The sequence below is a fragment of the Leucopleurus acutus genome (genome assembly GCF_964270905.1).
Source record: "Leucopleurus acutus genome assembly, chromosome: 20".
Lineage (NCBI taxonomy): Eukaryota > Metazoa > Chordata > Mammalia > Artiodactyla > Delphinidae > Leucopleurus > Leucopleurus acutus.
The window spans coordinates 14,349,926-14,366,177 of NC_139162.1; the positions used below are offsets into that span (position 1 = coordinate 14,349,926).

The 16,252-nt window shown below is 48.4% G+C and overlaps 2 protein-coding genes across 2 annotated transcripts in view; both read left to right on the forward strand.

The window, feature by feature from the left end:
• CALB2 (calbindin 2) overlaps window positions 1-16,252 on the forward strand; it is a gene marked incomplete at both ends in the record, with an annotated part of 28,262 nt that overhangs the window by 5,775 nt on the left and 6,235 nt on the right. Inside the window, 4 exons of the mRNA XM_082863067.1 lie at window positions 5,273-5,349; window positions 8,260-8,349; window positions 10,951-11,031; window positions 16,062-16,118. Coding sequence (XP_082719193.1) covers window positions 5,273-5,349; window positions 8,260-8,349; window positions 10,951-11,031; window positions 16,062-16,118 — 305 coding nt within the window. The remainder of the gene's footprint in view (window positions 1-5,272; window positions 5,350-8,259; window positions 8,350-10,950; window positions 11,032-16,061; window positions 16,119-16,252) is intronic.
• The window catches only part of CHST4 (carbohydrate sulfotransferase 4), a gene marked incomplete at its 3' end in the record, with an annotated part of 208,677 nt that continues 195,564 nt past the window's right edge, over window positions 3,140-16,252 (forward strand). Inside the window, exon 1 of the mRNA XM_082863060.1 lies at window positions 3,140-3,161. The remainder of the gene's footprint in view (window positions 3,162-16,252) is intronic.

Here is a 16,252-nt window from a genome sequence, read left to right on the forward strand (position 1 = left end):
GGTGAGCACCGTGCAAAGTAATATTTATATTGGAGCAGAGCCCGAGGAAGTCAATTTCTTGCCGCAAAGGGTGGCGTTTGTCCCAGAGGAACTCAGGCTGGAGGGTAGAGGGCTATTTGCCCTTCCATAAATTTGAACTCCGGACAGACAGCCAGGAGGTCTGGCTTCATGAATGCTTTCTTGTGCAGGTAACGAGGAGTCTAGAACTGCATAGCTCCCCTCCTTGATTTCCTTAAACTCCGCAACACAGAATAATACAGATCGGTGAGCACCACGCCCTAGGCCCGTGCTTCTCGAACTTGAGCGCGCGGGAGACTGGTTCAAGCGCGGATTTCTGGGCCTCACTCCTAACAATTCTGATTCAGTTGGGCTGGGGTTGGTCCGAGAATTTGCATCTATAACAAGCTCCCAGGTGATACTGACACCGTCAGGCCGCAACCACTCTTTGAATAGTGCTGGTCTAGGCCCCTCTTGTCTACCATCTCGGGCTTCACACCAACCCCCCACCTCAACGTTGAATGTGAAGCCAAAGGCGCTGTCTCTCTAGGGAGAAGATGCTCAGGTTCAAAAGCAGTGGTTCTGCTTTGAGATGTTCATGCTCCTATGTTGTTAAAATGCAGATTCTAGTCAGCAGGTCTGGGGTGGGGCCTGGGATTCTGCCTTTCTAACAAGCTCCCAGGTAATTCCAAAGTTCCCAGTTCCACAGACCACACTTTGAATGACAAGCCCTCATACTCCAGACCCATCAAATTAAAATCTCCATTTTAATACGCTCCCCAGGTAATTCTTGCATACCTTAAAATTTGAGACAGGTCGCACTGAAGCAGTCCTTAATCCTGACTGCACATCAGAATCGTCTGGCGAGCTTTGAAAACATGCCCACGAGACACCCTCACCCCATCAATTAAATCAGGAGCTCTGGGGGTAAGGCCCAGGCAGTGGTACACTTTGAGAAGCTTCCCAGGTGATTCTAGCCTGGGCTGAGAATCAGGACTCTGAGGCTGCAGTCATGGTGGCACTCTTTGGGCTGAAGGGTTTACAGCCATGGATTGGTTCGGAAGACCTTAAGAGCACAGAGTATAAAAATGATGCTTTCCATTTATGTGAGATTTTACATTTTCCAGAATGCTTTCACAGCCTTATCTTGTATGGCTGTCACAATGGTTCTATAAAGTAAAAAAAAAAAAAAAAAAAAAAGCATAGTTATACCCATTTTAGAGATCAAGAAACTGAGGTTTAGAGAGATTGACTTGCTGGACATTGCATGGACAGTCACAGAGCTGGTGGTAGACTTATGACCCTTAATCGGGCTCCTCTTACCTGTTCAACTCTCAGAAAATCTGTATGCACAAATCTCAGTGAGAAACAAGCCCCTTTCCACTGTGAGGCAGGGCATTCTTTGGTCAAAGTTTTCCAAGTGTCTGTGGTCAGATTAATTGTAAAGAAGTGTTGTCTCACTTCAAAATTTGGGGAAACTGAGGCACCATGGTGGTGAAGAATGGTAGCAAGCCCAGAATAAGGACGGATGCAGGGTCCCTGGCTCCTCCCATCCCCCTCCCTAATATTCACAGGTTGCAGTTTGATATGGGGAAGTTAGGAATGATGGTTGCTATGGTAACCACATCCTTATCCATGCCCATCCACATGAGATTTGCATGGTGGCCAGTCACCCCACCCCCCTATAAGACAGTCATAGAAAAAGCAAACCACTTGCCCAGTGCTGAAGTCCTCCCTGCAAGGAGGTAGGCCAACCTGTCCTCTACTCCCACCTCCTATAATAGGTGCCTCCCGAGTGATGGTTAGGGAGTTGCTCTGAGGGAAGCCAAAGTAGCGAAGACCTTTTCCCCCAGTGCTGGAGGATGCCCCATCTGGGCCCTGCAGCCCCTGCCTGCCTATCTAATCTCTGCTCACCCTCTCCCTTCAACTGGTAGATTCCTGCTATTCTTGTCTGGCTGCCTCACCCCCGTAGACCATTAAATGCTCTTGGGGAACAGGCCCATATCTAAACTTGGCTATAGTTCCCACAACGTTGAACTGTTGTTCAGTTCAAAAAAATAAAGGTGGGCTTCCTGGTGGCGCAGTGGTTGAGAGTCCGCCTGCCGATGCAGGGGACACAGGTTCGTGCCCCGGTCCGGGAAGATCCCACATGCCGCGGAGCGGCTGGGCCCGTGAGCCATGGCCGCTGAGCCTGCGCGTCCGGAGCCTGTACTCCGCAATGGGAGAGCCCACAACAGTGAGAGGCCCACGTACAGAAATAAATAAAGGCTTGTGGAATTGAACAACATTTCTGTCCCTTTGCACAGAGCGAGGTGGTACTGTAATTCCCAGCATGGCAAGAGGGGTTTCTTTCCACAGGGGCACTGGGCCCCACTCCCTGCCTTTGCTAGTAGCTGGGGCTTCTCAGCGAGGCCTTCCCTGCCCACCCTGTCCAAGCAGCCCTCATAGATACTTCAGCCACCTCCTAATACACTCACGAAACAGACTCATACTCACTGACTCAGGTGTCCACCCAGCCCTGGCCCGGGCCCAGCTCTGAGGCCTCTGGTACTTCGAACCCCAGCGCATGCTCACAATGTGAGCTCCACCCCCTGCCCCCCGCCCCCCCGGCCCCTCCAACCCCAGCCCCTGCTCCTGGACCCAGAGCTGAGCTCAGCTTCCTGCCTGAGAAATGGAAGAACAGACAGATCACGGCAGGGAGCGACCAGCGAGAGAAAGAGTACTCGTTCCTCCAACTCAGTGGCACTGTCAACTGGACCGCTGTCTTTTTGTCTAGAAAGCCCTTCCTCCCTCCCTCCCTCCCTCCCCTCCTCACTCCCCCTGCTGCAGCTGTCCAGCTCCCCCAAGAAGCTTTCAGAACATCCTAGAAGAAAGATGACCACTCTAGCCTAGGGAAAAAAGGGAACTCAAGTCTCATCTCTCCCCACCATGCCCACCCCCGGCGTGCAATTACAATCATATCTTTTCCCTGCAGATAAAGATACTTAATTTAGGGGCTTCCCTGGTGGCGCAGTGGTTGGGGGTCCGCCTGCCGATGCAGGGGACGCGGGTTCGTGCCCCGGTCCGCGGAGCGGCTGGGCCCGTGAGCCATGGCCGCTGAGCCTGCGCGTCCGGAGCCTGTGCTCCGCAACGGGAGAGGCCGGCCACAACAGTGAGAGACCCGCGTACCGCAAAAAAAAAAAAAACACCTTAATTTATCTCACATGATTCCTCCATACACTATGTATTGTGGCACCTTCTCCACTAGAGGGCGCCACTAGGATTATTCATTCCAAATCTAAATTCTCAGGGGACACTAGTGGGGGAGGCTAGGAAGAACACACACCCCGACTCCCACATCGCCCTCCAGCCTCCCAAAGCCCCCACCAAGGCCAGGCTAAATACTTATTTTTATTCTCTTTGTTTAGTTTGTAACTCCATTTGCCCCTGAAGCAAGCTACCATCTCCCTTTCCTGTTCAAGTCTCTATGGGAACCTTGCTCACTGCTTTAGATCAGATTTGGAACTTGACTTTTGGTCAGTGGTTTCCAAACCTTGCTATATACATGGAAATTACCTGGGGAGCTTTTTTAAAAATCACGATGCTTAGTTCATACCCCAAACCAATTACATCAGAATGTCTGGGGATGGGAGCCAGACATCCATATTTTTTTTAAGATTCTAGGAGATTCCCATTCACAGCAGTCTGGGGAGCACTGCCTTAGACCTGTCTGATTTCCCACCCACAAATGATTCCTCCCGGTCAGGGACAGACCAGGGAACTTGACCATGGACTCAGCTCGCCCTGGTCTCTAGGTCTTTTGGGTTCAGTGGTGAAGAACCTAAAGGACTTCTTACTACGTACGTGATCTTGCAAGTCAGGCCTTGACCTTGGGACCCGGTCCCGATAACAGCACTTTTCACCCAAATTCATTCCCGTTTTTTATACAAGTTCTGGTAACTGAACTCAAACAATAGTAACATTTACACTGCACCCGTAACGGACTTTACATGCAAAAATCCCATTTAATTACCCCTTTTGCAGATGACATGGGTTAAATATCTTTCCCAAAGCCATACAGCTCGTAAGTACAGCAGAACCAGGATTTGAATCTACCTCCACAGGCCTCAGCGCCCCCTCTCTTCATTACTGTGGAGTAGGTTGCCTCCCACATGCTTGATCCCTGTGACCACCCCTCAGGTGCCCCCATCCCTGCTTTTCTCTTGCCACTCTTCCCTTATGCATTAGTTTCCTGGAGCTGCCGTGACAAAGTACGACAAACTGGGTGGCTTACAACAAGAGCAACTGATTCTCTCACAGTTCTGGAGGCTAGAGTCCAAAATCCAGGTGTTGGCAGGGTTGGTTCCAGGTTCTGAAGGGTAATGTGTTCCACATCCCTCTCCTGGCCTCTGGTAGTTGCAATTCACAGAGCTCCTTAGCTTGGAGACGCATCACTCCAATCTCTGCCTCTGTCTTCATGTGGCCTTCTTCCCGGTGTGTCTTTGTGTCTTCACTTGGCCTTCTTATAAGGACACCAGTCATTGGATTTAGGGCCCACCCTAATCTAGTATGACCTCATCTTAACTAATTACATATGCAAAGACCCTATTTCCAAATAAGGTCACATCCTGAGTTCCGGGTGGACATGGATTCTGGGGGGACACTCTTTTTTTTTTAATTAGAAAGTCTACTTTATTTATTTATTTTTTTTTTTGGCTGCACTGAGCGGCTCGCGGGATCTTGGTTCCCCAACCAGTGATTGAACCCGTGCCCCCTGCAGTGGAAGTATGGAGTCCGAACTGCTGGACCACAAGGGAAGTCCCTGGGGGACACCCTTCAACTCAGTACACCCTCCTACCCCAAAGACCCAAGTTCTGCCTCTGACCTCATTCGCCCTACTGACCAGGGCTTGCCACCTGCTGACAAATCTCGAGGCTGATGACCTGTTGTCCCCTGTCAGATCTGCAGCTCCTGCTGCCTGCCCAGCTGGCTATGGACAGACAGCTCCCAGCTCCCTCTGCCAGCATGGCCCACACGCTGGTCCCTCCCAGTCTCTGACTACTGAATGTATATCACAAAGGCAACACCGTTATTAATCTTGGATCTCTATGGTTGCAAATGGCCAGAGGGCAGGACCCACATCCCTAACAGTCCAGGGCTGGCCCAGACACCTGCTTGACCACTGAGGAGACCGAGTTCTCAATGAAGCCCCCCATTTCCCCACCCCACCCATCCACCATAAGTTTTACTACTTAGCTCTGAGGTTCATTGCTTTTTTTCTTTGCTATCTTTGCAGGAAATGGGTATATTGAAGGTAAAGAGCTAGAAAACTTTTTCCAAGAACTGGAGAAGGCAAGAAAAGGCTCTGGCATGGTAAGCCCAGACCCCTCTCCCATTGTTTGGAATTTCCTGTCATCCTGACCATGGCTTTGAGCATTGTCTGTCCTAAGTCATACATTCCATCAGCAGCCTGACATCTCTGGTCTTGACCCTTAGAGTTTTTCTTTTATCTGGAAGGATTTTAAAAATTGAAATACTCCCTTAAAAGAGTACCCTACCTCACTATCTCTGGGTGTCTGGGATTGAGGGGTGTTCATGGGTACCGGGGGTTGATAAACTGCCCAAAACTGCAAAAGTTTGTGTCTGCGTCTGTGTGTATAAGAAGTATTTTTTCCTAGGGAAGAGTCCATAGCCTACCTAATATGCTCAGAGGGGTCATGACTCAAGATTGGAGGCCTAGGGGGTTTCAAGTGCCTTTGTTCAAGACTGGAGTTTCTCAGCCTCGGCACTAATGACGTTTGGGGTGGTGACTCTTTGTCATGGGGGGCTGTCCCTCGCATTGTACGATGATTAGCAGCATCCCTGGCCTCTACCCATGAGATGCTAGTAGCACCCCTCCAAATTGGGACAATCAAAAATGTCTCTGGACATCGCTAAGTGTCCCCTGCAAGGGATGCAGAATCGTCCCCACTAGAGAACAACGGTTCCAGACCAGCCAAGGTTGGAACCTCGGCAAGGACCTAGAGGAAAGTGGAGGATTGCTCCAAACCAGCATCTGAGCCAGATCGGACTGGCTCACGTGTGTAGGTGTCAGACTGCCCTTCATGGCCTGAAGTGACTGCAAATCATGTCCCACGCCCTTAACGGCAGGCACATTGTTTCCCCACGTGCCAACCTGGCGTGAATGACTTCACTAAAGCCTTTTGGGGGACCGTCTGGAATATTGAAAAGGTAAGGTGATTGGAGCTAGTCTGTTGTGATTCCCATGTCTGGTTCTTGAATATATGGAGTCAGACCAACTCCCTCCCCACCAGCTCCTGCGGGCCCTTTGGTGGGGGTGGGGGGTGGTCTCTCTACTCTCCCCTGCTGCGTGTCTGTTGGCCAATCCACTGCTTATTAGCAAGTCTTCATGGAGCGCTTTGGGAGATGAGTCACAAATCCACTGGTGAACACCTGGTTCAGAGCTTGTCAGCGCGCCCTGGTGAGGAAGATGTCCAGGCGATGGGCTTAAGTGATGGAGGTGATTCATGGGTTTGTTTATCAACAGTCCCCCGTCACCCCTCATTACTAGGATAATGAAGCCCGGATCACAGAAAACACAGGCTTCACAACTGGTTCTGGGATCGTGGGGTAGATGGAGGAATGTACTTTTACAAAGTGCTTCAAATCTGAAATCCTTCTCTTAGTCATTCCCTTCCTCAGATGGCATCAGGGGTGATTTTCAAGTCTGTCAACAACATTCTCAACTAACATCACCCCGGACTGGATCTCAGAGCAGCTGTTCTGTGGTAGAAAAAACATTGGCCTTGGAAACAAGAGTCATGAGTTCAAATTCTGACGATACTAGCTAGTGACCTCAGGAGAAGTCACGTCATCTCAGCCTCCGTTTGTGTGTAAAACGGACAGGCTACTAACATCATGGGGACTGTTGTGGAAAGCAAACAGGATGGCCACATTTCTGATAAGGGCCTAGGCTCATTCCAGGCACATTTGTAGATGTAACGCAATAAATATTGATAAAAAATACATATGGGCAAATTGAGACCAGTCCAAAAGGTAAAAAACAAAAGACTCTAAGAATTGGTAGAATTTTCCTTGGCCCAATCCTAGGACATACACAACCCAGCAGAAAGCCATTGGAGAAGCGAAGAGGCTTCAGATGCCAAGATGATTCATCACTGATTAGGGATAAAGAAGAGCTCACTAATGCAAACACTTAACAAGCAGCACCCCAAGCGAAGAGAAGCTCTGAGAACTTCAAGAGAACCTTAGACTTAAGTTAGGCGGTGATGGCGCAATAGAACTTTTGAAGCTCTTTGCCTTTTTAGTAGTCACATTCATCTAGTGGACTATTTAAATGACCCCTCAACTATACAGACTTTCTGGTCACATTCTTCCTAGCCTAAAATCAGAGTGAAAAGCATTGTAGAATTTCCAGTTAGTCTTTAAAGAAGAAAATGAGCGATCACCTTTGCTCTGGTGGAATGTCTAGAACTTATTGGGGGCCCCTGCAATAGGTTGGGCTTATTAGAAGCTGCCTCAATGAAATGTTGGGGCCTGAGTTCTCACATCTGAGTGATGGAAATAAGTCCTCACCCTTCTGGTAGACTTATGGTTTAATCCATCTCAAAGGCAGACGGGCATGTTTACTTATGTGGTACAGAGCACATCCATATGTTCTGTTTCCCTTTGAAAATAATGTGATTGAGCCTCAAAGAAGAGAACACTTAGGGCTTCCCTGGTGGCGCAGTGGTTAAGAGTCGCCTGCCAATGCAGGAGACATGGGTCTGAGCCCTGGTCCAGGAGGATCCCACGTGCTGTGGAGCAACTAAGCCCGTGCGCCACAGGTACTGAGCCTGCGCTCTAGAGCCCGCGAGCCACAACTACTGAGCCCACGTGCCACAACTACTGAAGCCCGTGCTCCTGGGGCCTGTGCTCCACAGCAGGAGAGGCCACTGCAATGGGAGGCCCGTGCACCGCGGCAAAGAGCGGCCCCCGCTCACTGCAACTGGAGAGGGCTCACACGCAGCAACGAAGACCCAACGCAGACATTAATAAATAAATAATGTATTTTTAAAAAGAGAGAGAACACTTAGATTTGGAGGAACCCTAAAAAGGGAAAGGGTGCAGCCCTGATTACTCAGAGCATTGGTTCAACCTGGTTCCATGCCTGCATATTTGGGGTGCAGAATGACTCCCCACCATTGCTGCACCAAGAGGGTGAGAGATCCACGGTTCACAGGGGACCCAGCAGCAAAATCAGCGCCCTTTGTCTTTCTGCAGATGTCGAAGAGTGACAACCTTGGGGAGAAGATGAAGGAATTCATGCAGAAGTATGACAAGAACGCAGATGGGAAAATCGAGATGGCAGAGGTGAGTCCTAGCATCCTGCTAAGAGCTACACGGGAAGGGCCGTCGGTTGCCTGTGCCTCTCCCTCGCACAGGAGTCCTTCTAGGGATCCAAGGGAGGTGGTGGTCTTGAAGCCCCACCACCCCTCCCAGCACTTAGGCTGATGAAAGAGAACAGATGGAGCTTTTCCTTTGACTCACAAGGAACGAGGAAGCAACACACATTGGCCTAAGACAGGGATGAAGACTTTTAATGCTCTCAGGGTCCAACAGGTACTATAAATGTGTGATGAGCTCAGTTTAAGAAAGAAGAGAGGGTGAAGTTTGCAGAACAGGAGAGTTCATGCCCCACCTAAAGGCATCCAAAGGTGTGTGTGTGTGTGTGTGTGTGTGTGTACATATAATTTATATAGGTAGCATGTATAATTTATATATATTAATATATACACACACATACATTCATATGTGTGTATTGATGTGCATAGATATATACATATTGTTAAAAGATAAACTGAGGCATGTTAAAAATTTTAAGAGTTTATTGGAGCAAAAATCAATTCAGATGGGCCAGTGCCAAACCTAAAATAGTTAGGAACACTCTACCAATGGGAGCTACGGGAAAGACGTTTATATGGAAGAGCCAGTTACAAAGCAAGGAAATTGTTTGGTTGGGCGCATCTTTCAGGAAAGCCTAGTTGGCTGCTTTGGCTGTGTGTTTAGACTTTGGTTTGCTTACGTAGGCTACTAAGGCATTAACGCTACCTCAGTCTAATGGCCTCCTTGTTTAACAATTTATATATACACACATACACTTATACAGACACATCTACATGTGCCTGTGTGTGCAGGCCTAACCATACACCTCTGGAAGTCAGTCTGCAACCCATGGTCAAGTGGTGCAGAATGATGACAGCAGCACATAAAGGAGGGCAGGACTCCTCCCGGGGTGAATTGGTTGCCATGGTGCCTTAGGTCAGTGCCCTGTTAGGAGAGACTGAGACAGAGATTCGTGGGTAGGATTTCAAGAGAAGGGAGGAGAGAGCAACAGGAAAGGGCAGAGCAAGACCCTAGGCAAGCGCGTGGTCTCAGCTGGAGCCCCGTCTTGGCCTCATCTCGTGGGGGGCTCTGGAGTGTGCATTGCGCCTCGGGCTTGGCCCCACCTTGAAGCAAGGGGTAGGACTGCCCTTTGCACCCCTATGTCAATCAGGCGTTGGATGCAAGCTGCCCCCTCCAGGATGGGGGTCGGAGGGGAGGATGGCTGGGGCAGTTTGGTGGAGGGCAGTTCTCCTGCAGGGGGCAGCAATGAGCCACTACCGGTCGTCCTTCACAGCAGCTGAGGGATGGGCTACCAGCCCAGTTAACGGTGATCTGTGAAAAGCACCAAGACCATCCCTATAGATGCCTACACTGCAGGCCTCAGAACATCCTGACTCAAATGGGCTTCAACCAGGGGTGGGCAGGCTTTTTCTGTGAAGTTCCAGACTATGGTCAGTGTTTTAGGGTTTGCAAGCTGTAAACCCTGCCTTCAACAACTCTGCCCTGTGGCACAGAACAACCACAAACAGTATGTAAACGAAAGGGCCCTGCCATGTTCCAATACAAGTTTATTTACAGAAACAGGCATTGAGCCAGATTTGGTTCATGGGCCATAATATACTGACTCTTAGCTTAAACTATGAGAGGCTCCTAATGAGAAAGGCCATGAGAAGGACTGACTCCTGGTGAAGGAGACAAGGTCTCCAGCCCTGCTTCTCAGCAGTTCTCCACCCCTAAAACAGCTTCATCCTCAGGCTGGTAGCTAGCTGGCTAGAGCACTTCCAGGCATCACATCCAGATGCAGAAGGGGCCCATCTCATTTGGTCCCTGATAAGAATAAGGAAACCTTTCCCAGGGGTACCCGCAGTAGACCGCCCCTCACATTTCACTGGCCAGGAGTAGGTCACATGTCTAGCCATAAGCCAATCACTGGCCAGGGAAATGGGATTATCACATCTAGCTGAGACTAATTGGGATTTGCCTGTGACTCAAGCATGCTGGGAGCAGAGAAGAGGGGAAGGCCATTGGGGGGGGAGGGGGGCAGCCAACAGTGTTTGCGGCACAAGAGTACTTGCAGTTTTTTAAAAATCGGATTTGTTGTGGTATAATTTACATATAATAAGCAGTATTGATTTGAAGTGTAAAATTCCATGAGTTTAGACAGTTGTATACAGCCAGGTAGTCACCACCACAATCAAAATACGGCATCTCCATCACCCCCAAAATGCTCCTCTGTCTGGTCAGGCCCTCCTGCACTCAGATTAGTTTGCATTTTCTAGAATTATATATGTGGAACCATCTAGTAAGTATTGAGTCTGGATACTCGCGTTTTAAAGTGGCACCACTTTCTGTCCCTCCAGCTGCTCATACCTGAAGGTTTGGGCGTGACCCAGAAGCGCTTCTCAGAACACCCTTCTTCCCCTTTGAAGGGCTGTCAGCCCCTGTTCTCAAGAAAGGAAGCAAAATGGAGCAAAATATGACTCCCATGCTGCCTTGCCACTGGCTGGTTTCCATCCTTCCTGCATGAAAGTCTGTTTGCTTCCTGGCAGGGCTCTCCGTAATGTTACTGTTGCTCTCTGATCCCCACAGCTGGCGCAGATCTTGCCGACTGAGGAGAACTTCCTTCTGTGCTTCAGGCAGCATGTGGGCTCCAGCACCGAGTTTATGGAGGTGAGACCAAGGCGCTGCCTTCTCTTTTGTACATCGGGGCCTGCCTTTCTCTGTTCAGAGCCAGGCCCACCCAATGCCTGGGAATGGTCCCTGGAAGACACTAAACCCCTTTTGAGTAGCTCAACTACTCAAAATGTGGTCCATGGACCAGGAGCATCAATGTCGCCACCACCTGGGTGCTTGTTAGAAACACAGAGTCCCGGGCTTCTCTGGTGGCGCAGTGGTTGAGAGTCCGCCTGCCGAGGCAGGGGACCCCACATGCCGCGGAGTGGCTGGCCCCGTGAGCCATGGCCGCTGAGCCTGCGCGTCCGGAGCCTGTGCTCCGCAATGGGAGAGGCCACAACAGTGAGAGGCCCGCGTACCGCAAAAAAAAAAAAAAAAGAAAGAAATGCAGAGTCCCTGACCCACTGAATCAGAATCTACATTTTAGCAAGATCCCCAGGTGACGTGTGTGCACGTTAAAGTGTGGGGAATAAGGTGAGAGGTAAGCTTGGGTAAAGTACCTTTGGAAAATAATGTGTACACACCACTTCCCATTTGGGTATTTGCCATAGATATTTGCATATTACAAGCTCTGAGAAATCCTGCAGTAAAGAGACCTGTTTCACTTGGTTTGCCTCCAGAATCTTTCATAGTTCCTTCTCACTCAATAGCATTAGTGCTCCTGGAATTCAGAGTTCCAAGGAGCATTCTTGAGAAGGATGGATTTAGGTACCATTCTAAAACTGGAAAAGCCCAGTGAGAATTCTAGTTTCCAGTATCTTCCAGGTTTGGTGTTTGACTGTGGTCTGGGCTTCACTGTCCATCTTTAAAATAGATGTTGCCATCTTTGCAGTAGCAATTCTTTGAGATCCTCATGGGAAATAGGACATCCAAACTCAAGTGTCTTTTGAGTAATATGCAATTGACAGATTGAACCATGTGAAATTGCTCATATTTCACCATTCTTTATTTACAAAAATTGGAAATTCCATGCGGTTTAACCAAATATATTACTAATCCTGATGTCCGGCGAACTACCAGTTATTTTTGCTATTTTTCTGGGGCTCTGCACCCTAGCCATTCAATGTATGTGTCCCTCAAGGTGAAATTCAACCCATACCACCCACACACACATGCACACACAGTGCCTGCTGTGATAAATAATGACTAGCCTTCAACACAACTCCAGTCGCCACTTGTCATGTTAAATCCATTTCTAGCCACCGGTAATCCCCTGTCCCTGATTCACTGCTTAAACATGACTGGAGAGCTAGTCCAGAAACACACATGGCAGTGAGTTCCCCATATAGATAGAAAGTCAGTTAGAAATAATGGATTCTTAGGGCAGAAGACTCATTTTTTGAAGTGGTAGCTTGCCTAAGCATCAGATATGGATTTAATTTTATTGTGCTTTAAAGGATTTTCTCCAGTTTTTTCACGATGGCAAAATTCCATAAGCTGGTCATTGACAGGCTGGATTCTGTTCTTAGTTCCCCCCTTGCCTGTCTAGGAGGAAAAGTCCGCCTATACATAGAACTTGTCAGGGTGCTGCTTTCGTGAGTGTTCGTTTTTCTGTCTGTAGAAAAGGGAGCGTTTATACTTGATTACTCCTTTCCTGATAGGGAGGCGGCCAGAGATTGGCCTCCCTTCCACCTATGATCAGGAGAATGGGGATGACAGCTTGCAGGGGGCAGAGATGCTTAAAGGGGAGGGGAAGGAAACCCTCTCTCTCTAAATCATCAGTGGTTTCTCTCTGTGTAGTTGACATGGTTCCATATTTTACCTGCCTTTATCCTTTAAGCCCCAGCATAACTACTGAGCCAACGCCACCCCCATCCCACAGGTTTCCTGGGACCCCATCATCCTACAGGACCATCCCCTCCTGGGGTTGTCCATTCATTCCATCTTTATCAGCTGGAAACATGAAATGGCCCCTCTGTAGCCCTGAAAGGTTTGTGCTGCCAGATGCTTCCATCCCACTGCTCATCCCAACATTTTAATTTCTAACGTAAGTGACACCTCAGGATTTCTTTGAGATTTCACAAAGCCCAGGTTTCTTGAACTCTTTTCCTTGAATGGGAAGAGAATAATGACCATACTTTGTGATGGCTGAGCACAACGTATGGGATGGAAAGAGAAGTCCAGCGTGAGAGCATGGAGCTGGGGGTGGATCCAGGGAGGGAGGGAGAGAGGGAGGGAGGGAGGGAGGTCAGAACTGCTAGGATGATCTCACTCCGAAAGCAGCTGGCTGCTTTGCTTTCTGGGAGGACTGGGGTCCCTTCAGGTTATCCTCCCCTGAGGCAATTTAGGGGGTGTCTGCCTTTTTCTCCCAGTCAAGACTCAACCTAGATGAACTAAATTCCTGTACACTAAAGGTATGCAGGTGGTTGGTGACGTCATATTTGAAAATCTGCACATATTTCTCTGTGCTTACTCAAGGGCGGGCTTTCAGAGCATGGGAAGGGATATTTTGATGGAGCCGGGCATTTTCTTTCCCCAAAGAAAGAACTCTCCCCTAATCAAAAATCATTTACCCAAATTGTACGTAGAATAAATCTACCTTTTTATCGGGACTTGCTCATATCTCATAACTTTTTAAAAAATCAGGATCAAATTTTTTGAGCCACTACTATACCATGAGAATTACACAGCCTAGTTTGCTGGTATGGAAGAAAGATCCTAAAATATCTATACATTCTCACACTCCTCACAATAAAAGGGGGACATGTCATCAACAGACGAATGTGTGGTACATATATATAATGAAATATTACTCAGCCATAAAGGAGGAATGAAATAATGCCATTTGCAGCTACATGGATGGAGCTAGAGATTATCATACTAAGTCAGAAAGAGAAAGACAAATACCATATGATATCACTGATATGTGGAATCTAAAATATGACACAAATGAACTTATCTACGAAATAGAAATGGATTCACAGATATAGGGAACAGACTTGTGGCTGCCAAGGGGGAGGTGGGGTGGGGGAAGGATGGATTGGAAGTTTGGGACTAGCAGATGCAAACTATTATATATAGAATGGATAAACAACAAGGTCCTGCTGTATAGCACAGGGAACTATATTCAATATCCTGTGATAAACCATAATGGAAAAAATATATATATATATGCGCGCGCGCGCGCGCGTGTGTGTGTGTATATATATATATATATATATATTTCTGAATCACTTTGCTGTACACCAGAAACTAACACAACATTGTAAATCAACCACAATAAAAACTTTTTTTAAAGTGGGGGACATGATGTGGAGAAGCTGAGGAGACAGGCGATCAAATTTGGGAAAAGAATTAGCGCCTGCTGACTTTCAGAAAATCAAGAGTTGCTGGTGTCTAGCTGTGCTGTTTGGAGCTGAGGGAGAAGGGAATAAAAATCAAGGGAAGAAAACTTGGAAGAAAATCTAAGAACTGTGATCAGGCACCAAAATAGACCAAAGATTAGGGAAACAGGGTTCTCTGGGCCGTTTGTCACAGATACACCCACTCTCATCCCCGACCATGGTATTCCCGCCTCCCCACAAGATAGACTGGGTTAAACACTGGGGTTTCAGGACAGCTGCATTCAGGACCAGATTTTTTCAGGACCATTGTATTAGTTAACTATCGCTGTGTGACAAATTACCCCCCAAAATTTACCAGCCTAAGGCAACGAACATTTATTATCTCTCAGTTTCTGTGGTTGGAGATTTGGTAACAGCTCAGCCAAGTGGCTCTGGTTCAGAGTCAAGATGTCAGCTGGGCTGCAGTCATCTGAAGGCTTGACTGGAGCTGGAAGATGCACTTCCAAGGTGGTGCACTCACGTGGCTGTTGGCAAGGGGCCTCAGTTTCTCACTACATGAGCCTTTCTATAGGGCTGCTTGAGTGTCCTTACGACGTGGCACCTGGCTTCCTCCAGAGTGAGTGATCAAAGAGGCAGAACAAGAAGGAAGCCTCAATGTCTTTATGACCTAGGCTTGGAAGCCACACACTGCCATATCTGCCGTGTTCTATTCATTAGAAGTGAGTCACGAAGTTCAGTCCACATTCAAGGAGAGGGAAACTAGGGAGGTGAAGAATTGGTGGACATTTTTAAACCATTCCAACTGTTTTTCCTTGTTTCTCCTGTGTGATGTCTGCTCCTGCTCAGATGGCCAGAACAGAGAGGAAGGAGGTGGTCAGACCCATATCACCTGCTGAAGCTCTGCTTCTCTTTGATCCCCCAGACGCTGTGGTCAGCAGGCAGTTCTCTGATCCCTCACAGGGACCCAGTGCATGTACTGAATAACTGGGACTCAGATCAGAGCCCAGAACCAGCATGGAGCAAGATCCCGTGATAGACCGATTGTCTAGGCCTAGATCACATGCCTCCCTCTGGAGATGGATCAGCCCCTCTGGAACCATGTGGACTGAGCATGAGAGGGGTGGTTTCCTAAAAAAAAAATGGGGCGATGTTTTTTATCAGAAAGATGGGGGAGTGGCCTTGGGATAGTCTAAACAAACTGATTCCACTACCAATTCTGTTCCACCTTCAGACGTGGCTGCCATATGCGTCGTGGTGGAGGGGTTGAGGACGCAGTACAATGAAGAGTAACCAAAGCCTGCTTCTGCCCCTTCCAGAGGGTTCCTACCCTTGCTCCCAACTCCCACGCGGAGAATGAGAAGCTTCCAGAACAGTAAAAGGACACCCAATATACCCACAGCAAAAATGGGATCCAACAGATTATAGTGCTGGTCCTGGTAAAAATCTGCCTGGTTAACACCTTAGAAAACCATAACCCTGGTTACAAGATGATCCTGAAGCCAGTTACAGTAAGGAGACCTTGTCCCAGCAGGGTTGTTTTCTTCTCTGTGACCTTGGCCAAGACACCTTCCCTTATCTCTTCAACTGCGACATGGAAGGGACTGGTCTAGACCATCTCCATGTCCCCCATCTCATTGTAATATTCTTGAATATCAAGACCCGGCCTGGCCCGTTAAAGGAAGATGGAGGGAAGCTTATAGGTGTGGATAAATCTTTGTGAATAGGTTGACATTCCCATTGCAGGCTTGGCGGAAGTATGACACAGACAGAAGCGGCTACATCGAAGCCAACGAACTCAAGGTAAGATGAGCCTTGGAGAGGGCATGGAGGGCGCAGAGAATGGGCCTGAGACCAAAGTGGTGGTGGGTTTAAGGAACCTGGGGAGGGAGGAGAGGGTGGGTGAGGAATGTAGGTGTGTGGTCTGCTTTGGGATA